The sequence below is a fragment of the Osmia bicornis genome, chromosome 8 (genome assembly GCF_907164935.1).
Source record: "Osmia bicornis bicornis chromosome 8, iOsmBic2.1, whole genome shotgun sequence".
NCBI lineage: Eukaryota > Metazoa > Arthropoda > Insecta > Hymenoptera > Megachilidae > Osmia > Osmia bicornis.
In genome coordinates, this window is record NC_060223.1 from 4,918,889 (window position 1) to 4,941,878 (window position 22,990).

A 22,990-nucleotide genomic window follows, 5' to 3' on the forward strand; every position below is an offset into this window, starting at 1 on the left:
CTTTCACATCTTAATTTTAATGTTATATATTTCAGATATACTAATACATTTAAAAATTATACATTTGAAACAATATCTTGATATGAGTATTTTAAGTTTACATAAATCTATCACATATATATAATTTTATTAAATATTATTTTAATTTAAGAGTAGTTCTCCAAATAACTTTAACCATTGAGGAAAATGCAGCAACAAAGTTATTACGCTGTGCTTGTCTTCAAAATAAATGCTTTCTAATGTTCTTAAAGTTGAATTTTTAGAATCAGTTGTATGATACTCTGGTTGTATTTGCAGTAAAATTATAATTGATTGTAAATTTCTTGGGTAAAGATCTAGAATGTCATTGTCTTGATTTTCACAGCAGTCTTTAATGTGTTTCAACACTTTTTGTATAAAATTCATAACTGTGGAGGCATAATCTAATTGTATAAATAATTCTTTTAAAAAGGCACATACGAGTAGAAAAATACATGTAGATTTACTAGCAAACTCATACAATTGACTTAACAAATTGATACTCTCTGAGTTATCTATATTAACATCTTTATTTAAATCTGTACATAACATGAACTCTTCCAGTAGTGGTTGTTCTATTAATTTACATCTTTGGGAATTATATATACTTTCTATCGTTGAAAAATTCAGATTGAAATTAGCATCCTTCTGTACAGCATAACATAACAAATAGTCACTTTGATCACAGGATTCCAATTCCACAAGTTTTAGAAGTAGCTTTTCTACGTAATAATTATAATATGAATTTGTAGATGCTAGACACATTAAAGCACTGGTTAATGGTAATAGGTCGTCACTTGAATCGCATGTATCTAAGATATCATCTGTTATATACTTTTCTACCAAACTGTTGAGAAATGTTAATGTTTTCTTTTGATCTGTGAATATTTTAAAATTTTGAAGAGCTTCGTTGATCCTACACCAATCTCTTAGAGCACTCTGAAACAAAATTAGTTATCAAAGTAATATAATAAATCTTGTCTAATTACAAAAGTACATACAATCACATGAAGACGGACAGTGTAACGTTGATATGCTTCCTTTGAAACTTTGTAAGAGAGTAACTTTGTTAATGATACACAAGCTGCATTAAATATACCATTAGATGTTGGTAGAAACTGGTCGTCTTGTAATAATTTTTGGAAATCCTTTGATTTTTCAAGATCTTTTGTGACACTTTCACAGCTGCATAATATTGCTTTCAGAATCCTTTTATCCATACCTTGATATCGTGAAATAATTATTTAAATATCACAGAAAGTAATAATGCAATTTCGATCAAAATTAAAAAATCTTTAATCACACTTACTAAGGTTGTATTGTTAATTGATGAAAATAAATATTGTTAATCTCAGTTCTTGAACTGTATTATACATATACCCTTAGTTATGTTAGTTTCTTCTAATTATAATAAAAGCTGAATAAATATATTTTGATTTACTTTGATCTTGATAATTTAATTCATATAGTGACTACAAATTGCTACAGATATAAAAAGACAGGATATGTCATTATTGTTATGATTTTGGGGGTCCCAGAGACCCCACAGGCGAGGTTAGGTTTGCATAGAGTACAGTCGGTATGACAGTCGTGTGTATTTTACCACAATACACAGGGGCACCGACGAGATATGATAAGACATTTTGACCCCCTCTAATTTTATTTCGTAGGAATTATTTAAAATATACCACGGGACAGAAGAATTATTAAAATAATTGTTTAACAAATTCGTATTCACTTTATGTGCCTTGGTAAAAGAATAAACTGTAAAAGTTGTAACTTTTATTACTGTAGTGTGTATAACATTCAATAACTGTTCGATTTTTGATAAATTATAAAAATTAAATTTATATTAAAATACAGTAATTACTTCTCAATCTCGTTTTACAAAAGATAAATAATTCATACAAAGCAGGATATTTACTCATAAAAGTTATAAAAATAATCAATTTCAATATGTAGAAATTAAAAATTATACCAAAATCAATTGTAATAATAATAATAATAATTAAACATAATTATACAAGATATTCACGCGTAAAGGTAATAAAAATAGAAAATTTTAATACATATAACAATAATTTAGTTAATAATCAATTGTACAATAAAAAATTGTAATAAAATAAATTTTAGTAGAATAATTTAAAATTCGCCTCAAGGTATTCGGTCCTGGCGGTAAAGCGGAACGTTACGGTTGGTTGGGCACGTCGCTACCTGTACGACCTACAGCGAGGTCATACGTATTTAGTCTTATCGCGACCGGTGAGGGGTGCGGATCTACGCGTCAAACATATATCGGTAAGAGTCCACGTTTAGATTATTAATGCATATGCTTAGTGTTTTTTATTATGTGTCCACGCATACCTATGGGAATTTATTAACACATTTTATGGCGTGGTTCCCCATGTGTCTACATGTATATTAATGTGTTCCCTTATGTGATAGCGCATTTATTAGTGTATTCTACGGTGTAATTATTTATGTGTTTTGACATATTTTTGCAAATATTTTATGGTATTGGTAGATGTGTATTTCCAAATTGTTAAAAACATTTTATGAGGTTCTAGTGTTGTTGTTAGCTATGTATGCGTTTCTGCATGATTTTGCAAATGTTTTATGGGGTTGTTAGTTACATATTTTGGAAAATATTTGCAAATGCATTACTTTGTTTTATGGTATGGTTATGGCAAATTTTTCATTTTAACGTTTGCACGTTTGCATGAATGAATTCGTACACGTTAACTGTAACATGTGTAAACAGAATACGAACTGAGTTCCTTAATCGTTTGTTATTGTTTCTGTTTCAGAAGAGTGCTTTGACCACTGAGGGTACCAACAGACGAGCTGCCCAATCTTGATCGCGTCACAGCAGCGGATTAACCATGGGTCAATCGTGGGTCAATCATGGATCAATCGTGGATCAAGCTCCATGATGCGTGGCGAGTGCAGTGGTACAAGTCAACGATCGGTGTGTCGCATGTTTTATAGTTCCTCCGGTCCCCATCATGTCGTAGGGCGAATGGTCCGAATCGACACGGGGACCGGTTGTAATATTTATCTTTTGAGCAAGCATAGTGACTCACGAATATCACTGTATCATTTATACAATGATAATCGTGCAAATTGTTTTTCTTTGTATTTTATTTCTTAGCTCAGGCTAGGGTTTTCTTGTACATATTTATATACACATATTTCGAGTTTAAAAATGTAGAGAAGTCGGATGACCCTCCGATTTCAGAATACATTTTCTTTTCTACATGTACAAGAAATTATTTCGCGTCGAGCAGATTTCGATATCAAAGTAATAATTATGAATATCTTTGATTGTTTAGATTATTTATTTTGATATTGAAATTGCTCTTGATATTGTAACGTTCTTTAATTTTATTCATATTATTTTAATGATATTCTTTTTTTTAATAAAGTTAAAATATCAATGAATTAGTTTTTACTGATCATACGTTTTAGCTTAGGCATTTCAGCACACATGAAGAAAACTGGTAGGTGGAAATTACCATTGGCCTTGTTCATTTTATGCCCAAAGCTCATTCGGGTACTTAGATGTACTCGCGTGGGTGGAGGGCGGTGAACAAGGTTTAGTATTAAATATAATATATTTTGGCGGCTGACAAACATAGTGAACCATACACGATATAAGTTCCACATGTGTGTGTGTGGTTAGGACGTGGGACTTGTATCGTTTATTAACAACATTAATTTGCTATAATATTACCATACAATTAGAAAATACTTATCGAGAATAAATTGAAAAATTATTACAACTCATGCATGTTACATTAGATATTCAATGGAATATGAAAATAAAATATATTAATTTTTGTACAATGTTCACTATTAATTGTCAGTCGATTTCAGCTAAAAGGTATGATTTTTAGAGTGTGAATGTTGAATTGAACTCGGGTGACGGAGGCGTCCCGGGACGTTCTCTCTAGGTATAGGCATTTTTGCACCCGGATGGTACGTATGAGAATCGTGGAGTGAATTTTTGTGAGAATGCTTTTTGCCCTTTTTAAATATAGCAATAGGCAGGCAGGTAGTTTACTTCTGGTGTGAATGAGTTTAGTTAATAAGTAGGCAGGGCCAGAGCAAGCTTTCATGTTTCTCTTCGTATTCTCCTCCAATACGTGAGAAGCTTGTATCTGGGGTTGGAAAACAAAAAATCGAGAGAAAAAATGAGAATGCAAATTAATTAATTAATTTAACATTCTCTTGATTTTTCTTAAGGTCAAGCCTTAGTTTGTAAGTCGCAGTCGTGGTATTAGACCCGATTGCAAAAATGAAGTATCAAAGTGCAGTGAAGTAAAATGAAACTTAATTTGTGCTTGCTTCTTTTTACGAAGCAAGTACAATTTTTATGAGTGATTTTTTTGAGGCTATTGCCGAAGAAGGAAGAGGCTACGCGCTGAAGAGCCCCGGCAAAATTTGCCACAGAAGAGGGGAACTATTAATGGCTGTCCATCTTCGGATGGAGAGTCATTTTAATGTCACTATGCTTGCTAATTTGTTTTTTTTTTTTCTTTTTTTTGTATGTCTTTTGCAGGTATTTTTAAATAATATGAGCAATTCCCTCAAGTATATATTAAGCTCGAAATTTTACGAGTTTAATATCTACTAAGCTTCTATTGAATTATAGAATTCGGGTTTTATTTCCCTCTTTTTTCTTCAATTTATTATTTTATTTTAGAGAATTATTTTCTTATTGATTTCTCATTTATTTCCTTAAATGGTTTTGAGATTGCTATGTTAATTCTCTTTTCTGTATAATCGCGAATAGGAAAGGGTGCTGTTATATTTTAGGTAAGGGTGCACACGGGGATACATTCGAATAAAAGCGAATTTTCTTTACCTTTGCTCGCGTTTTGCGTTTTCCTTTATTTTATTATTATTTTTTAAATCAAGTTTTCTTCATTATTTTATTAACTTCATTTTCCATTCTGACGAGTGCAACATTAGAATAGCAAGTACAGTAGGGACCTTGTAATTAGTTTTAAATTAAGAGACCATCGAGAGTTATCGTGGGGTCATTGAGGAATTTATTTGTTTTGAATAAGTTTTAAGGTGTTTCATATTCCATAAATAAATTTTTTAAAATATCAGTATATAGCAAATATTATAGAAAAAGCCTTGCTAGTTTAAAAACTTCGAAATATGCTTGTTAATAGTTCGAAATAAAAATTAATATTTTCAACTTGGATGTCAATTATTTTTTTAAATAAAGAAATAAATACATATCGCTTTATTTTAATTTTATACGAGACATACTTCAGTTAATGAAAATGAAGTAACTAAAAGCTTTGTTTAATTATAAATGTTAATAATATGTATTTGCTATATAATTTGATACAATAATGGAAAGGATAGTTAACAAAAACTATATGTACGATTTAGAATTACAATCGTTACATTATTGGTTTAAAAATACTGCATCACAAAACCCTTTAAACAAATATAACAATGTGTTAAAAATCATGCAAAATACAATTTACAAAAATGATGTATCAGGTGTTACAGGTACTGATATCCAACACTGTACAAAGTAAGAATCCTAAATTCAAATTTTGAAAATAATAGAATCATACAAAATTGATCTATCCTTATTTATGTAGCATTATTCAGAGATCACATATTAATTTTCATAATAGAAGGATTTTGAGAAATGTTTTTGAACATTGGAAAATTTATGTTATTCATAAATTACATACAAGAAGAGACATGTATAAAGCAAACTATTATTATAACAAGAAGTTACAGAAAATGGTGTTAAATATATTATCAAAAAATGTATTATTAAAATGGCAACACATTGTTTTATCTACAAATAATTACTCTAATAATATTGCACCTTCTGTAAATTACATGAAAGCAGAGGAACATTATTCTAAAACTTTGTTAAAGCAATATTTTACATTCTGGCTTAAGTATATTTCAATCAAAAATAGAAAGAAAATATTATTAGAGAAAGCTGTTACATTTTATAATATACATTTCTTGAAGAAATGTATTTTTAATTGGAAAATATATGTAATGCAACAGAGACAAAAGAAAGCAATGCAGGATAGAGTATGTATAGTAACATTAACACTTGATTAATAATTGTTTCCTTCCTAATTTATAAAATTCTAATGTAGGCATATAAATTTTATACCAAAGGTATCTTAAAAAAATATATGGCAGCTTGGATTAGTTTCTGTGAATTCACATCATTGAAAGATAAAATAAATAATGCAATTGTGTTTCATAATAATAAATTATTATTAAGATACTTTTGTGCTTGGAAGAGATATTACAAAATTAAACTACAAAAATTAAATATTGAAGAATATATTCAAACGTATTATAAAAAGAAATTATTGAAACAATATTTCAAACAATTCATTACGGTATGGTTTTTATAAAATTAATTTAAATTTTGCATTCATATTTCTTCTTATTAAACTTTACTTTTCTTCTGTAATAGTATGTAAATGAATCTATTGCTGATAAAATGGCGCAAGAAAATGCCATAACATTTTACAATTTTAAATTAATGCAAAAGGCATTTACTGCGTGGCAATGTTGGTACAATAAAAGGATAGAAAATGCTGTAAGAATATGTAAAATTCAAAGCATATTTGAAAGTACAAAAAAACTTCAAGTATTGAACAATTGGCGTTTATATGTATTTACAAAGAAATGCAAAAGAAGAAAAGTGTTTATGTCACAGAACTTCTATAAAAAGAATTTAGCAATTAAAGTTGTAAGAAAACTTCATAGTTATGCTATTTATAAAAAGGAGAAACGAATTAAATTGCATTATTTAGATGATAAAAGTAAAAATATTATTCAGAAACTGCAATATATTTACATAGAAAGATGGAGGCTAGCGCTTTGTGCTGCTGTACAAGAGAAACAAAAATTAAGTCAAGCTATGCAATTTTGGGAATTAAATTTAACTCGTAAATATTTCTTCCATTGGAAAGATTTTTCTCAGCAATATAAAATAAAAATGCTTCATAAACAGAACTTGTATGCAGTAGCTACAGGTTTTCTGTTGAAAAGATTTATTCTTCGTTGGCATGATAAATTGAAAGATGTTCTTGTTGTACGTAAAAAAGAGTCCTTGGTGATTTCCATGATAGAACATAAAATGATGAGAAAGTGTATCGTATCATGGAAACAATATGTTGCAAGAAAACTAGAAACGAAAAGTCATATTGAAATGGCAAAAGAACTCCATAAGAAATTTTTACTACGTGAAGGGTTGAAAGAAATTTTAAGAAATTCTCTTCACAGTATTGATGATAAATATGATATGCAATTGGAAAATGTATTAACGAGATCATTTACAAATTTCGAAATTCTGAAAGAATATTTTGATAGGTGGTACTTTGTAATTTATTCAAAGAATCAATCTAAACCTTTATGCCAAATTATAAACGATACTTCTCACCTCTTCCACCCCCAAACTTTGAATAACAATGTGTTTGATAATCTTGAAAATAGCTGTTTAATTTTACCAGAGTATATGAAGAAAAAAATTACAATTAAATATACAAAATAAATGTATATTTAATTGTCACGTTTTCATAAAAGAATGGATCATTCAATTTATGTATATAAATAGCAACAAACGACTTGTACAAATCATTTATTATATTCGAATTGTTTATGTACATTTTATTACCTAAAAATAATTGTAGTCTGTATAATACAATTATATTAAAAATATAAGCTGCATTATATTAAAGATGAATGAAAAATGTAAGGAAGCTTGTATCATTGTCTGGAAATGTTGAAGTTCTAAAACATTTGATTAAATTTGAAAATTATAAGAATCTCATAAAACGCTAATATAGCGATTATGATTACCTTAATGTCGTTGAGATTTCGCGTTATTTTACTCCAAATTATTAGTATTTCCTCTACGAGATGTTAATATTTAAGATAGTGTGTGTAGGAGATATACTTATTCTACAATTGTTACTTCTTCCTTTTCAACTTCTTCAATTCATTCTGCTGCATAGCAGCGTCACCAAAGATTTCTCTAACTTTGCGTTTTCGTTCTTCGTCGTTTTTAATTTGTTCCTTTATTTGTAGTTTCGCCAGGAAAGCCCTGTCCCTTCGTATTTCACGCATAGCACCTTTCATTTCCTTCTTGTATTTATGTAATAATTTTTCCCGTTCTGCTTTCACCTTAGACGTGGTCCTGTGTTTCTTACCGTCATACCTGAAAAATGATTTACCAATTAACATAAAACATATCAATGAAACTGAACAGTTATATCTGAAACTATTACATACACTGCTTCAATTCGAGGCTCGTACAATCTCAATGGTTTTGGCTTCTTCTTTTCAAGCACAATATATTCTAGTTTCTTATTCTTCAATGCTTTCAAGTCTTTTCGCAATTGTTTAACAGACTTCCTCACACTTTGCGGATACTTATCATAGCTATTCGGCTTGAGTAATTTAACAACCGGCTCGAATATAGAATACACTGCGTCAAGTTGTTCCAGATGGTTTTTAAATTCATTTAATAAATTCACAGCCGTTAGAAGAGCTCTTATCTTAAATTCATCATCCATCTCTCCGTCTGTTAAATCACTTGCTTTCATAGATGTGGTATTTGGCTCGATATCTAAATCAGTTTTGTCCTCGTAAAGGATTAATAAGTTACTCAACTCTCCTGCTGTTTTAAACGGTGGTATCATTTTTATTCCTTGAATCAGGTGTTTAGGCGTAGATACGTATATTACTCCACGTAAGAAATTGATTACGGATGGAGCAAATCTTTTGCTTAGTACCGTATACTGAAAATATAATGGATACATTATATTGTAACATTATATTCATACATTACATTAAAAAGATTAGATTACTGTTACATTACCTCCAAAATAAGTGTGCATATAAAAAGACCTTTTGAAACATCCACTTTGTTTTTAATACGACATCTGAATAATATTTGAGACATAAATATTAAACAAGGAGTGGTAACAGGATGTCTAAAGTCAGACGTTGGAAATATTAAAGAAACTAATTTGAAGAAAATAAGCTGAAAGAAAAAAATGTTTATTATAAACTCGTAATTTGATTTGTATAGTGTAATTAAAAATTAAACGTACCGTGTCTAAACTAGGATATCTCTTTTTGTTTTTCTCAAATTCTTCGTGCTTTTCTTTAATTATTGCCTGCATAACATTTTTAGTATTTTGTGGATCTACATGTGCAAGATCGTATAAGAAAGGCGATAGTCTGGAAAAAACATATATTATTAAATTTAAATAATGATGAATAAAATCTTACTGATAATGATTATTAGTTATGTATTACCTATCAATAATTTGAAAACATTTGATAACACTTTCAACATCATCCTCAACAGCACAGTCATTTAAGTGTTGTAATAGTAATAAAAATAAGTTTGATAATTTTTCTTTATTTTTATTATCTAGAGACCAGTGGTTGCATTTAATAATACGATCTACAATAAGTGACTGATAGTCAGGATTACGATTATGTAATAATTCTTGCAATTCTTCAAAACTTTCTGGTATTTTGTAGGTATAAGGTAATTCTTTTCTTGCATTTTCCATGATTTCTTTTCTTTTTAAAAGGTCATCTCTAATCTCTTGTTCTCTGGTTTGGTCATTCAGTTTGAAAACTTTTGTATCATTTTCTGACTTCAGAGTTAATTTCTCTTTTGAGGTAATTTCAGTATCAGTTTCATCTTCGCTAGCAGATTCTGACTCTTTTAAGTCTGATAGATTGTCTCCTTCAGAACTTTCAAATTTTTCTACATTTGAATTTTCATCCAATTCACTTTCAACAGAATTCTCAGTATCTGTTTCTTTTTTAACAATGCCATTCATTTCAACAGCATCTGACTCTTCATTTACAATTTCTTCTTTATCATTATTAGAAACTGAATCATCAGCATCACTGTTATTATCTTTGTCATCATCATTATCGTTATCTTCAGTATCACTCATATCACTAGCTTCTTCGTTATTTGAATTCTTTTCTGAATTTTTGTTTGAATTAACTTCATCATTTACTGTTTCATCTTCTACAGTTTCTAATTCAAAACCATCATCAAGATCATCCGCAGATTTGTGTTTGATTTCACTATTTGAATCACTTACAAATCCTTTCATTCTTGCTAAACGGTCTGATTCAAGAGCCTCTAGCTTCTCCTTCTCCTCTTTTATTATTTCATCTTCAGATTTCAATTTATCTGATGGCATACCTTTGGCTTCATATTTCAATTCGCGTACAGCAATGTCATAATCATCAGCTTTTGTTTTTTCAACTGTCTCTTCAATATTCTTATTAGCAGTTGATATAATTGGAAGAAGATCTCTCCATTCAGAATCAAGTTTTTCTGTTAGGTCTATAGTTTGTTCGCGTATCTTCTGCTTCTCAGCTTTTCGTTTCTTTGATTCAGCTATAAGTTCATCTATGATATCTTTTCTAGATTTTTGGGAGTCTGATTTTGATAAAATTCCACCACCGAAATGAGCCTCTCCAACAAATTTATCGTGTAATTTTCCAGTTGTATTTTCATCTTCACTGAACTCATCATCGCTTTTTGGATCATCAAATTTTTCAATTTCTTCTAAGGTTTGTCCTCTATGCGTTAATACTTCCTCGTCATTTAAATTGTAAATACTTTTTTTCTTATGAGCTTTCACGCGTTCTGCTGCAAATCTAGCTATTGCCTTCTCTTCTTCGTTCATGGCTACATTTTTCTCACCTATACGCTTATCCAAAAATAGATTATCTTTGTTCTTTAATTTATACTCCTGAAGAAGCGTTCCTTTACGTTTATTAATTGCTTTTGCACGTGAAATTCCTGGAAGTCCTCTATCTGTTTTACTTCTTTTTCCCAAAACATTTTGTTTATCTTTATTTATGTGCACTTCAAATGGATTCAGGCTTTTCTTATTCTGCTGATTACGCTTTTGCTGAGAAATCTCTGATAATAACTTCTTTGTTTTGACCATTTTTAATTTCAATTCTTTAAACACTTACAAAGTATTACAACACATGGGCTTAAATCTTTGTGTTAAAAATTATTATTACGTTTTGACAGCTTATGTTACTGTTATGGAATATACTGTCATCGTAATTATATTATTATTTCTTTTATTATATGCTAAGAATTACTCTGCTTTAATCCATAACCTCCTTTCTAAGAAAATGGATACCAAGTTGAAATCTTGAAAAAACAAATATACTTTTATATTATTATAAGTTATACCAAATAGCTTTTTATAGAAGTGGTAATTAATATTAAACTTTTGTTTTGACAAATTTTTCTTATCTATTCAATGTTTTACCGCTACCCACGTGTATAATGTAAATATCCATACAATATCTTTGACTTATTGAGTCTGGCTGAAATGGGCTGAAACACTATCCCAGACATAAACTTCGTCTGTGGTTATGCTGGGTTATGGTAAACAGTACATTTCGAAAACGATCATATTAGCATCGTATTATATTATTATTTTAAGTTTAGAAATTTATAATTAAAAAGTTTTCATTTAATATTTAATGATTGTTGCTTCATAATATCAGTGGCTATTGTATAGCTTAATTTATATGAATTTATTTTGACATAACCTAAATGTAAAATATACATGATCATATATAAATTTTATAAGTTTTCAAATACTTACAAAAATGATATCAACATATAAATGTGGTGTTTATATTTTTGGAAGATGCACACAGGTAATATGTATCACATTATATTTTATAAACCTTATTACTGTGTCTTGCAGAAATTATTGATTATCATAATATTTTTCAGAACAATTTGCCTTTAGCATTAGCTCCTATTAATTATCCACTGTACAATGTCACGTTTCAACAATCTAGAAGTATAAAAAAACATTTCAATCAAAAATATCGCAAAGAAAGAGCACAAAAGTTTATTAAAGTGGATCTACCAGAGTTTGATAATGATGGAAATATAGCCAAAGATAAAGAAAGATCCACGATGAAAAAGTTAGGAATCTTACCACAAAGACAATGGACAGAGAGACCTATTCTTATTAGTTGTACACCTCAAATATTTGAATCCTATGTTGTTCCAGAAGGTGATGGAAAATTCTCTGCCATTTCTACTTCAGTATGTAATTATATTTAATGTATAATATTTGAGAAAGAATTGCAAAACGCTTGTACACGGTGTTAACTTTATGTTTATTAATCAGGGAGCAAAACAAAGGGTTGAACTTCTAGAAAAAAAGAGTAAATCTTATTTGTCTATTAGAAAAATTAGATCGTACGATGAAGAGTTTTCAACTAAGACATTCGGAGAGAAGGCATTCGAGATTTACTTAAAAGCTCATGAAGCCTTAGTGGCGTAGGTGATATTTATTAATCTTGTGTCGTTATATTTCTTTGTTTGTTACTAAACTATTGTTTTTGTAGTTGTTAGTAGTAATGTTAGTAAACATTATTTTAAATGAAATTGTTTTCAGTAAAGATGATAATGCACTGCTACAGTACATAACTGAAGCAGCATTTCCTGTAAGTTTTGTGCTTTTAAATTTACTATTATTATTTCATATTCTGGAACACAAATATTCGATTATAGATAATGATTCATAATATGGAGGATAAAACAATTGTATGGAAATTCATAGAATCTTTGGAGCCACCACGTCTTGTACATGCAAGGAATACAAGTATGATAACAAAAACAAATGAATTCGCTCAAGTAACCGTTCGTTTTCACACTCAACAGGTTTTATAAGAAACTTTATTGCATTATTTCTCACAATGTACATTCAGATTGTTACATAAGAAATTACTTTTTAGATACTGTGCATTTACGATAGATTCGGACGATTGATGTTGGGTAGCGAGACAGTGAAAAAGGATGTTTTAGAGTATGTAGTGTTTGAGAAGCATTTATCTAATGTGTACGGTAACTGGAGGATACACGGTAAAATTATACCAAAGTGGTTGAAACCGCAAGAAGTAGCGGCGAAAACTTTTGTATTACCAAAAGAAAAAAAGGAAGCTCCGTCTTCTGATGCTGAATCAGTCGCTCAGACAGTACGTCCCGAAACGTTGGACGCTAATCCATAATGAGTAAACGTATAATATAATTACTTAATGTAAAATTATTCATTCATTAGTAAAACATTTTAAAGTGAAAGAAAAAATATCTTAATTAGTATAATAAAACGTCAGCTTTTCAAGTATAAGGACAACAAGAGCTGTTAACAATCCTATACCGAATACAATTAGTATCAGAACCACATGTTCCATATTAACCGGATCTATTTCATTACTTTCTTCTTCCTCCACATTGTTTGATTCTATCCAGTACTGCTTTAATCGGTTCATTAAGCCGACTTCGTATAGTTTTATTATTCTGCATGGATAGAATTTTGTAGAATAAGATAGAATAATATTTCTTCTCGTTATGTTTAGTTTATCTTATAAACTATTTACCCGACGTCGATGCTTTTCTTGTACTCGAAATTCCACGCAATTCCAGAACTTACCACTACCGTGTAAACAGATTTTCCGACTGGATTTAATCGACAGATGCGCAAGCCATTAGCTTTCTTTATGTCTGCGATTTGCGCCACAGTAAATAGCTTGTTCGTTGAACATCCCATCCTGTATAGCTCATCCATCGTTTCTACGACAGTATATCGTTTCGTTTTTCTCAATGCCACCGCATTAGAGTCGGCTGTCTGAAATCAGTTGCAAAATAATGAACCGCGGCACCGGGTTTAATCTTGATCCAGTTCTATAATTCTGTTACCATCAATGTTATATGCGGCAAAGAACCCGATTTCAGAAGAACATGGTACGAGGAGCTGCTGATTAAAGTAGATAGATCTGAAAAAGGTGGTACGGTAATAGTTTTTGTCATGTAACAAATTACAATTGCACCGAAACATGTTCTAATTAGGGTAGAAAATATATTCAACCATAATTCCACTAGGTTCGAGCTCTTAAGAAGACTTGGCGGAATATAATCTGAAAAATAAATGTATTTTCTTAAATTATTACAAATTATTCGTTTGAAAAATGCGTTATAGTTTCTTCTTACTTTGACCACACATCACGCCAAAATTGTAGAATATGTGGTCACTCAGTTTTACATGAAACTTCTGATATGTAAGTGCCACCGCTGTCTTTTGACAAGCGTAACTGCAAACGCTTAGCAAGAGATACGTCCACCCTATTGCGTACCAAACTTTTGGACCGAATAATTGCACCATCCAATCCAACAGATGTTGCTCGTTACGTTTGATGTAAAATCGTTGTCTGTATATTAATTAACAGATATTTACTAAGCACAAAACATGTAACATAAGAATATTCAGGAATTTTATAAATTTAGAGTCTTGGAATTTTAAAATGATGAGGGGACCAGTCCACAGTGTGGAGAGACCAGGATTATCCTGCTGGCTACATAGATATGACAATGTTTATTTATTAATTTAAAGCTTAAAATTGGTGAAAAATGACTGCACAACCATTTTACTAATGATTTCTGGATATGTATTGATTGATATAGTATAAGTAAAACCAACTAGCCTGGTTATCCATAAAGGCATAGAAAACTGAGTAGCACCGGAACGTGTGGTAAAAGCTTCCACTCTTGGTATCACATCCGTTTCGTTTCCTTGAATAATCTTCAATAAACCGTCTTCGTAAGATCCATTAGGAAATCTACCTCCTAATGTTGGATATTTGCTTAAGATTGGTTTCAATCTGAAAGGATTAAATTTAGCTGAAATCTTACGTGTTTCTTATCGTGATAATCAACAGTCTTTCTGAATGGCTCTTTCTTTACGTGAAATTTAAGTATTGCGCTAAAATGTGCCACATTTCTCCAATCGCCCCCGACACTTTGGTTCCATTTGCTTCAGTGTCGACGAGATTCTTTTGCTGTGAATTGTACAGTAATGTTAAATAAGAAATTAATAAAAAAATCATCTTAATAATTTCTATAACTTAAAATCTATGATTTGAAAGGGTTCAACAGTATTATACTGATGGAATAATAATCAAATCATTAAACTGAAGAAACTTCACCAAGGAAGTTGAGTGACGTTACCTCAAAATAAGTGAATCGTACAACTTTCCCTTGGAAATTGTGCGTTTCTCGTTCCCGACTTCGATTAATAATTTCCTGATTAAATGCAGCAAAATATGGATCGCTGAAAATGGGCACGAAATTCCCTGATTTCTTATTCCATATCACTCCATTCACAGAATGAGCAGGTTTAAAAAATTCGCAAATTACTAGAAGCAATAGTAACTCTTTCAAAAAGGCAACTTTCCTTGGACCGTTTCGTTTCGAACGAGAACCTTTCATGACTGCTTTTTTTTCCTATTGTTCAGGATATCGTTATGATGATACAGAAATTATCGTGATATCTGACGTTTTAGCGTGTGGCTATTATAACCGAATCGATCTCCATTTGGTTTCATTTCATTTGATGAACGCTGTTATAAAACGTTTTGTACGGTGAATTAAAGCTTTAGATATTGTTTGATATAAGACACTTTTATTTTGTTTAATATTAACACAATGGAACTGTGTATCCATTGAGGTCATTAGGGTTTTTGTTTAGGGTGGGTCAGATTACCTAGCTTCATTTACATTTGGGTGCAATTTAGGCTTTTGTTGATTAATGTTGGACTTTTATTAGAGGAAGAATGAGTTATCTCATTGGTTGCTTTTAGTTTTGAGAGAAGTTAAGGAAAGCCAAAGTGGGCTCGAGGAGCTAGAGTAGATTAGGAGAACATAGGGAGATCCAAACTTAGAACTTCTTGTCATTATGTGTGCATTTGGATGTAATATAGGTTTTTCTTGATTAATGATTGGCTTTTATTAAGTGAAGAGTCTTTGCTTTTAACCCTGGGAGAAGCTAAGAGCAAAAGACAGCGGAGCTAGAGGTGATGAGGAGAGTATAGAGAGATTCTTATCCCCAAACCTAGAACCACTAGTCCTTAGACTTTAAAATCATAGCCAAATAAGGCAAGTGGCAGAATAGTCTATTTTTTCGACTTTCCAAATAAGGCAAGTTGCAGCACACTCCATTTTCTCCATTTTCCAAATAAGGCAAGTGGCAGAATACTCCATGGTTCCACTTTCCAAATAAGGCAAGTGGCAGGAGTCTCCTCTTTTTCCACTTCCCTTTGATAAAAGAATCCCAAATTGTGTATGACCACAGGTACTTATACACATCACCCTTGTAAACCCCAAGAGACTTGGATGTATACCCAGTCTTTTATCTTCACCATCCCCATACATTTATCCTACTTGCGTGTCTGTTACATCAACAATCAACGAATTCACTTTGTCAGATGGTGTTACGATTCGTGATCCTGCATTTCTTTAATGCATCCACGATGCACTGATAATCACCCTATCACGTAATCATAGCCGAGACTCAGGTCACTGATGGAAATACAATGTACGACGCAAATCTAGTATACCATTTTATGAAAAAAAAGAAAAAAGAAAATAGAATCTAAGGAAGAAGGTTTCTAAATTCGAGGCATAGTTTTTAACATTTATTCGTGGAACCGATCAGGATCGAGCGTGGCGAGGGAAGAAATGAACTGATCAGTTTCATTCAGAAAACATGGATCGTGTATATATATGTATAAAGATTTTAAACTTATGATCTCTTGTCAAAGCAGTTTGACATAAATTAATTGAACGTCTAACCGACGACGAGCTTTCGACGCGGCTACTAGTATTACCGCATAATTAATACATACACTGATTCGTAGGTTCGTCATTATTGCATTATTTCTTACAATGTACGTATTGTATCCAGATTGTTATATAAGAAATTACTTTTCATATACTGTGCATTTACGATAGATCCGGACGATCTATGTTGGGTGTTGGGTAGCGAAACAGTGAAAATGGATATTTTAGATTATGTAGTATTTGAGAAGCATTTATTTAATATGAATTGCAACCGCAAGAAGTAGCTGCAAAAACTTTTGTATTACCAAAAAACGAACAGGAAGCTCCGTCTTCTGATGTTGAATCAGTCGCTCAGACAGTACGTTCCGAAACGTTGGACGTATAATATAATAATTATTTCATGTAGAATTATTCATTAATTAGTAACATTTCGAAGGGGAGGAAAACAATCTTAATTAGTATAATAAAACGTGAGCTTTTCAAGTATAAGGATAACAAGAGCTGTTAACACTCCTATACCGAATATAATTAGTATCAGAAACACTTCTTCCATATTAACCGGATCTATTTCATTACTTTCTTCTTTCTCCACGTTGTTTGATTCTATCCAGTACTGCTTTAATCGGTTCATTAAGCCGAATTCGTATAGTTTTATTATTCTGTATGGATAAAACTGGGTAGAATAAGATAGAATAATGTTTATTCGCGTTATGTTTAGTTTATGTTATAAACTATTCACCCAACGTCGATGCTTTTCTTGTACTCGAAATTTCGCGCAATTCCAGAACTTATCACTACCGTGTAAACTGATTCTCCCACTGGCTTTAATTGACAGATGCGCAAGCCATTAGCTTTCTTTCTGTCTGTGGTTTGAACTACAGTAAATAGCTTGTTCGTTGAACATCCCATTCTGTATAGCTCATCTATTGTTTCTACGACGGTATATCGTTTCGTTTTTCTTATTGCCATTACATAAGGATCGTTGACTGTCTGAAATCAGTTGCAAAATAATGAACCGCGGTAACGGGTTTAATCTTGATCCAGTTCTATAATTCTGTTACCATCAATGTTATATGCGCAAAAGAACCCGATTTCACAAGAATATGGTACGAGGAACTGTTGATTAAAGTAGATAGGTCTGAAAAAGGTGGTACGGTAAAAGTTTTCGCCATATAACAAAGTGCAATTGCACCGAAACATGTTCTAATTAGGGTAGAAAATATATTCAACCATAATTCGACTAGGTTCGAGCTGTTAAGAAGACTTGGCGGAATATAATCTGAAAAATAAATGTATTTTTTTAAATTATTACAAATTATTCGTATGAAAAATGCGTTATAGTTTCTTCTTACTTTGACCACACATCACGCCAAAATTGTAGAATACGTGGTCACTCAGTTTTACATGCAACTTCTGATATGTAAGGGCCACCGCTGTCTTTTGACAAGCGTAACTGCAAACGCTTAGCAAAAGATACGTCCACACTATTGCGTACCAGACTTTTGGAGCGAATAATTGCACCATCCAATCCAACAGATGTTGCTCGTTACGTTTGATGTAAAATCGTTGACTGTACATTAATTAATAGAAATTTACCAAGCGCAAAACATGTAACATAAAAGTATTAATAACTAACGTTTATGTGCATTGTCATAATTAGAATTTTTTTCTGCTGGGAAACAACTTCACAAAATATTAAAATATTAAGATATTAGAACCTGAGTATTCAGGAATTTTATAAATTTAGAGTCTTGAAATTTTCAAATAATGAGAGGACCAGTGCACATTGTTGAGAGCCCAGGATTATCTTAGTTATGATAATATTTATATATTAATATGAAGTTTAAAATTAATCTAAAATGACTGCACAACCATTATTACTAATTATTTCTAGATATGTATTGATTGATATAGTATACGTAAAACCAACTAGCCTGGTTATCCATAAAGGCATAGAAAACTGAGCAGCATCGGTTCGTTTGCTAGAAGCTTCCACTCTTGGTATCACATCCGTTTCATTTGCTTGAATAATCTTCAATAATCCATTATCGAAAGATCCATTAGGAAGCCTACCTCCTAATGTTGGATATTTGCTTAAGATTGGTTTTAATCTGAAAGGATTAAATTTAGCTAAAATCTTATGTGTTTCTTATCGTGATAATCAACAGTCTTTCTGAATGGCTCTTTCTTTACGTGAAATTTAGGTGTTGCGCTAAAATGTGCCACATTTCTCCAATCGCCCCCGACACTTTGGTGCCATTTGCTTCTGCGCTGACGAGATTCTTTTGCTGTGAATTTAAATAAGAAATTAATCAAAAAGACATCTTAATAATATCTATAATTAAAAACCTATCATTTGAAAGGGTTCAACAGTATTATACTGATGGAATAATAATCAAATTATTAAACAGAAGAAACTTCACCAAGGAAGTTGAGTGACGTTACCTCAAAATAAGTGAATCGTACAACTTTCCCTTGGAAATTGTGCGTTTCTCGTTCTCGACTTCGATTAATAATTTCCTGATTAAATGCAGCAAAATATGGATCACTGAAAATGGGCACGAAGTTCCTAGTTTTCTTATTCCACATCACTCCACTCACAGAATGAACGGGTTTAAAAAATTCGTAAATCATTAAAAGCAATAGTAACTCTTTCATAAGGGCAAGTTTCCTTGGATCGTTTCGATTCGAACAAGAACCGTTCATGACTGTATTTTTTTTTCTATTTCTCAGGATATTGTTATGACGATACAGAGATTATCGTATGATCTGATGTTTTAGCGCATGGTAATTATAACCGAATCGATCTCCATTTGGCGTTCATTTGATTTAATAAACGCTGTTATAAAACGTTTTGTACGGTGAATTAATGCTTTATGTATTCATTGATATAAGACGGTTTTATTCTGTTTAATACTAACACAATGGGCCTTGGCATTCAATGAGGTAATTAGGGTTTTTGCTTAGGGTGGGCCAGATTATCTAGCTTTATTTACGTTTGGGTGCAATTTAGGCTTTTGTTGATTAATGATGGGCTTTTATTAAAGGAAGAGTCTCTGCTTTTTGCAATGGGAGGAGCTAAGAGCCAAAAATAGTTAGAAGAGCTAGAGGAGATGAGTAGAGTATAGAGAGATTCTTACCCCCTAACTTAAAACCTCGAGTCCTTGGACTTTAAAATCATAGCCAAATAAGGCAAGTGGCAGAATACTCCATTGTTCCATTTTACAAATAAGGCAAGTGGTAGAATACTCCATTGTTCCACTTTCCAAATAAGGCAAGTGGCAGGAGTCTCCTCTTTTTCCACTTTCCTTTGATAAAAGAATCCCAAATTGTATATGACCACAGGTACTTATACACATCACCCTTGTAAACCCCAAGAGACTTGGATGTATACCCAGTCTTTTATCTTCACCACGCCCATACATTTATCCTACTTGCATGTCTGTTACGTCAACAATCAATGAATTCATTTTGTCAGATGATGTTACGATTCGTAATCCTGCATTTTTTTAATGCATCTACGATGCACTGATAACCACCCTATCACGTAATCGTAGCAAAGATTGAGGTCAATGATGGAAATACAATGTACGACGCAAATCTAGTATACCATTTTATGAAAAAAAAGAAAAAAGAAAATAGAATCTAAGGAAGAAGGTTTCTAAATTCGAGGCATAGTTTTTAACATTTATTCGTGGAACCGATCAGGATCGAGCGTGGCGAGGGAAGAAATGAACTGATCAGTTTCATACAGAAAACATGGATCGTGTATATATATGTATAAAGATCTTAAACTTATGATCTCTTGTCAAACTTGTTTGACATAAATTAATTGAACGTCTAACCGACGAAGAGCTTTCGACGCAGCTACTAGTATTACCGCATAATTAATAAATACACCGATTCGTAGGTTCGTCATTATTGCATTATTTCTCACAATGTACGTATTGTATTCAGGTTGTGATATAAGAAATTACTTTTCATATACTGCGCATTTTCAATACATGCGGACGATTGATGTTGGGTAGCGAGACAGTGGAAAAGGATGTTTTACATTATGTAGTGTTTGAGAAGCATTTATTTAATATGTACGGTAACTGGAGGATACACGTTAAAATTATACCAAAATGGTTGAAACAGCAAGAAGTACCTGCAAAAACTTATGTATTACCAAAAAAAGAAGAGGAAGCTCCTTCTTCTGATGTTGAATCAGTCGCTCCGACAGTACGTCCCGAAACGTTGGACGCTAATTCATAATGAGGAAACGTATAATATAATAATTACTTAATGTAGAATTATTAATTCATTAGTAAAACATTTTAAACGGAAGGAAAACAATCTTAATTAGTATAATAAAACGTGAGCTTTTCAAGTATAAGGATAACAAGAGCTGTTAACACTCCTATACCGAATACAACTAGCATCAGAAACACTTCTTCCATATTAACCGGATCTATTTCATTACTTTCTTCTTCCTCCACGTTGTTTGATTCTATCCAGTACTGCTTTAATCGGTTCATTATGCCGAATTCGTATAGTTTTATTATTCTGTATGGATAAAACTGGGTAGAATAAGATAGAATAATGTTTCTTCTCGTTATATTTAGTTTATCTTATAAATTTACCCGATATCGATGCTTTTCTTGTACTCGAAATTCCGCGCAATTCCAGAACTTATCACTACTGTGTAAACAGATTCTCCTACTGGATTTAATCGACAGATGTACAGGCCAGTAGCTTTCTTTATGTCTACGCTTTGAGATATAGCAAACAGCTTGTTCGTTGAACATCCTATCCTGTATAGCTCATCTATCGTTTCTACGGTAGTATATCGTTCTGCTTCTCTTAATGCTATCATAACAGAATAGTTGCTTGCCTGAAATCAGTTGCAAAATAATGAACCCCGGTAACGGGTTTAATCTTGATCCAGTTCTGTAATTTTGGTACCTTCAATAATATATGCATCAAAGAACCCGATTTCACAAGAAGATGGTACGAGGAGCTGCTAATTAAAGTAGATAGATCTGAGAAAGGTGGTACGGTAATAGTTTTCGCCATATAACAAAGTGCAATTGCACCGAAACATGTTCTAATTAAGGTAGAAAATATATTCAACCATAGTTCCACTAGGTTCGAGCTGTTGAGAAGACTTGGCGGAATATAATCTGAGAAAGAAATTGTATAGAAATGTATATTTTAAAATTATTACAAATTATTCGTTTGAAAAATGCGTTATAGTTTCTTCTTACTTTGACCACACATCACGCCAAAATTGTAGAATACGTGGTCGCTCAGTTTTACATGCAACTTCTGATATATAAGTGCCACCGCTGTCTTTTGACAAGCGTAACTGCAAATGCTTAGCAAAAGATACGTCCACAGTATTGCGTACCAAACTTTTGGAGTAAATAATTGGACCATCCAATCCAACATATGTATCTCTTCACGTTTGATGTACAATCGTTCACTGCACGTTAATTAACAGATATTTACTAAGCGCAAAACTTGTAACATAAAAGTATTAATAACTAACATTTATGTGCATTGTCATAACTAGAATTTGTTCTGCTGTGAGACAATTTCACAAAATATCAAAATATTAAGATATTAGAACCTGAATATTCAGGAATTTTATAAATTTAGAGTCTTGGAATTTTAAAATAACGAGAGGACCAGTGCACATTGTTGAGAGCCCAGGATTATCTTAGTCATGACAATGTTTATATATTGATTTGAAGCTTAAAATTGATCAAAAACGACTGCACAATCATTTTACTAATGATTGCAATATATGTATTCATTGATATAGTATAAGTAAAACCAACTAGCCTGCTGATCCATAAAGGCATAGAAAACTGAACAGAATCGGTTCGTTTGCTAGAAGCTTCCACTCTTGGTATCACATCCGTTTCGTTTGCTCGAATAGTCTTCAATAATCCATTATCGTAAGATCCATTAGGAAGCCTACTTCCTAATGTTGGATGTTTGCTTAAGATTGGTTTTAATCTGAAAGGATTAAATTCGGCTGAAATCTCATGTGTTTCTTATCGTGATAATCAACAGTCTTTCTGAATGGCTCTTTCTTTACGTGAAATTTAGGTGTTGCGCTAAAATGTGCCACATTTCTCCAATCGCCCCCGACACTTTGGTGCCATTTGCTTCTGCGCTGACGAGATTCTTTTGCTGTGAATTGTGCAATAATTAAAAGACATCTTAATAATTTCTATAATTTAAAATCTATCATTTGAAAGGGTTCAACAG

At 31.7% G+C, this 22,990-nt stretch overlaps 6 protein-coding genes across 7 annotated transcripts; 2 read left to right on the forward strand and 4 right to left on the reverse strand.

Moving 5' to 3' along the window:
* Positions 1 to 10: 10 nt before the first annotated feature.
* LOC114877099 lies at positions 11 to 1,550 on the reverse strand. The gene is made up of 3 exons (XM_029189252.2): positions 1,328 to 1,550; positions 1,020 to 1,240; positions 11 to 957 (listed from the first exon to the last, which is right to left on the reverse strand). The coding sequence occupies exons 2-3, from the start codon at positions 1,236 to 1,238 to the stop codon at positions 142 to 144; spliced, it is 1,035 nt and encodes a 344-aa protein (XP_029045085.1). The 5' UTR covers positions 1,239 to 1,240; positions 1,328 to 1,550; the 3' UTR covers positions 11 to 141.
* A 4,973-nt stretch (positions 1,551 to 6,523) lies between these two features.
* On the forward strand, positions 6,524 to 7,561 carry LOC123988040 (the record flags this gene model as incomplete). The annotated part of the gene is made up of 1 exon (XM_046286671.1): positions 6,524 to 7,561. A coding segment is annotated over exon 1 (1,038 nt), but the record flags the coding sequence as incomplete, so codon positions are not given.
* Positions 7,562 to 7,651: 90 nt separating this feature from the next.
* On the reverse strand, positions 7,652 to 11,030 carry LOC114877091 (nucleolar protein 14 homolog). Of its 2 annotated transcripts, XR_003789504.2 has the most exons (6): positions 9,352 to 11,030; positions 9,144 to 9,273; positions 8,909 to 9,073; positions 8,320 to 8,828; positions 7,888 to 8,245; positions 7,652 to 7,818 (listed from the first exon to the last, which is right to left on the reverse strand). XR_003789504.2 is itself a non-coding variant. In XM_029189234.2 (5 exons), exons 1-5 carry the CDS (start codon positions 11,022 to 11,024, stop codon positions 7,999 to 8,001), a joined length of 2,724 nt encoding a protein of 907 aa, XP_029045067.2. In that variant the 5' UTR covers positions 11,025 to 11,030; the 3' UTR covers positions 7,652 to 7,998. The 2 variants fall into 2 exon arrangements, 1 of the variants encoding a protein (XP_029045067.2); XM_029189234.2 differs by having other exon boundaries at positions 7,652 to 8,245.
* A 639-nt stretch (positions 11,031 to 11,669) lies between these two features.
* LOC114877093 (probable 39S ribosomal protein L45, mitochondrial) lies at positions 11,670 to 13,241 on the forward strand. The gene is made up of 6 exons (XM_029189235.2): positions 11,670 to 11,757; positions 11,837 to 12,157; positions 12,243 to 12,394; positions 12,513 to 12,561; positions 12,629 to 12,778; positions 12,853 to 13,241. The coding sequence occupies exons 1-6, from the start codon at positions 11,707 to 11,709 to the stop codon at positions 13,123 to 13,125; spliced, it is 996 nt and encodes a 331-aa protein (XP_029045068.2). The 5' UTR covers positions 11,670 to 11,706; the 3' UTR covers positions 13,126 to 13,241.
* On the reverse strand, positions 13,130 to 15,379 carry LOC114877103. Its single transcript, XM_029189257.2, has 7 exons — positions 15,119 to 15,379; positions 14,855 to 14,949; positions 14,596 to 14,772; positions 14,105 to 14,322; positions 13,814 to 14,031; positions 13,495 to 13,742; positions 13,130 to 13,414 (listed from the first exon to the last, which is right to left on the reverse strand). Exons 1-7 carry the CDS (start codon positions 15,377 to 15,379, stop codon positions 13,207 to 13,209), a joined length of 1,425 nt encoding a protein of 474 aa, XP_029045090.2. The 3' UTR covers positions 13,130 to 13,206.
* A 1,409-nt stretch (positions 15,380 to 16,788) lies between these two features.
* On the reverse strand, positions 16,789 to 22,189 carry LOC114877088. Its single transcript, XM_029189231.2, has 11 exons — positions 21,979 to 22,189; positions 21,677 to 21,894; positions 21,355 to 21,605; positions 21,089 to 21,277; positions 19,175 to 19,277; positions 18,923 to 19,017; positions 18,664 to 18,840; positions 18,082 to 18,299; positions 17,791 to 18,008; positions 17,469 to 17,719; positions 16,789 to 17,388 (listed from the first exon to the last, which is right to left on the reverse strand). The coding sequence occupies exons 1-11, from the start codon at positions 22,160 to 22,162 to the stop codon at positions 17,181 to 17,183; spliced, it is 2,112 nt and encodes a 703-aa protein (XP_029045064.2). The 5' UTR covers positions 22,163 to 22,189; the 3' UTR covers positions 16,789 to 17,180.
* Between the last annotated feature and the right edge of the window lie 801 nt (positions 22,190 to 22,990).

Excerpts from the sequence above, each read along its gene's own strand:
- LOC114877099 (XM_029189252.2), bottom strand. The coding sequence starts at position 1,238 with ATGGATAAAAGGATTCTGAAAGCAATATTATGCAGCTGTGAAAGTGTC. Across the intron at positions 958-1,019 it reads CTGTCCGTCTTCATGTGATT|AGTGCTCTAAGAGATTGGTG; the intron begins GTATGTACTTTT and ends ATTTTGTTTCAG.
- LOC114877093 (XM_029189235.2), top strand. The coding sequence starts at position 11,707 with ATGATATCAACATATAAATGTGGTGTTTATATTTTTGGAAGATGCACA. Across the intron at positions 12,158-12,242 it reads TCTCTGCCATTTCTACTTCA|GGAGCAAAACAAAGGGTTGA; the intron begins GTATGTAATTAT and ends TTTATTAATCAG. Across the intron at positions 12,395-12,512 it reads GCTCATGAAGCCTTAGTGGC|TAAAGATGATAATGCACTGC; the intron begins GTAGGTGATATT and ends AATTGTTTTCAG.
- LOC114877103 (XM_029189257.2), bottom strand. The coding sequence starts at position 15,379 with ATGAAAGGTTCTCGTTCGAAACGAAACGGTCCAAGGAAAGTTGCCTTT. Across the intron at positions 14,323-14,595 it reads ATGCCTTTATGGATAACCAG|ACAACGATTTTACATCAAAC; the intron begins GCTAGTTGGTTT and ends ATTAATATACAG. Across the intron at positions 13,743-13,813 it reads TGCCGCATATAACATTGATG|ACAGCCGACTCTAATGCGGT; the intron begins GTAACAGAATTA and ends AACTGATTTCAG.
- LOC114877091 (XM_029189234.2), bottom strand. The coding sequence starts at position 11,024 with ATGGTCAAAACAAAGAAGTTATTATCAGAGATTTCTCAGCAAAAGCGT. Across the intron at positions 9,074-9,143 it reads GATATCCTAGTTTAGACACG|CTTATTTTCTTCAAATTAGT; the intron begins GTACGTTTAATT and ends TTTTTCTTTCAG. Across the intron at positions 8,829-8,908 it reads TATGCACACTTATTTTGGAG|TATACGGTACTAAGCAAAAG; the intron begins GTAATGTAACAG and ends TTATATTTTCAG.
- LOC114877088 (XM_029189231.2), bottom strand. The coding sequence starts at position 22,162 with ATGTTGGATTGGATGGTCCAATTATTTACTCCAAAAGTTTGGTACGCA. Across the intron at positions 21,606-21,676 it reads TGATGCATATATTATTGAAG|GCAAGCAACTATTCTGTTAT; the intron begins GTACCAAAATTA and ends AACTGATTTCAG. Across the intron at positions 18,841-18,922 it reads GCGCAACACCTAAATTTCAC|ATTAAAACCAATCTTAAGCA; the intron begins GTAAAGAAAGAG and ends TAATCCTTTCAG.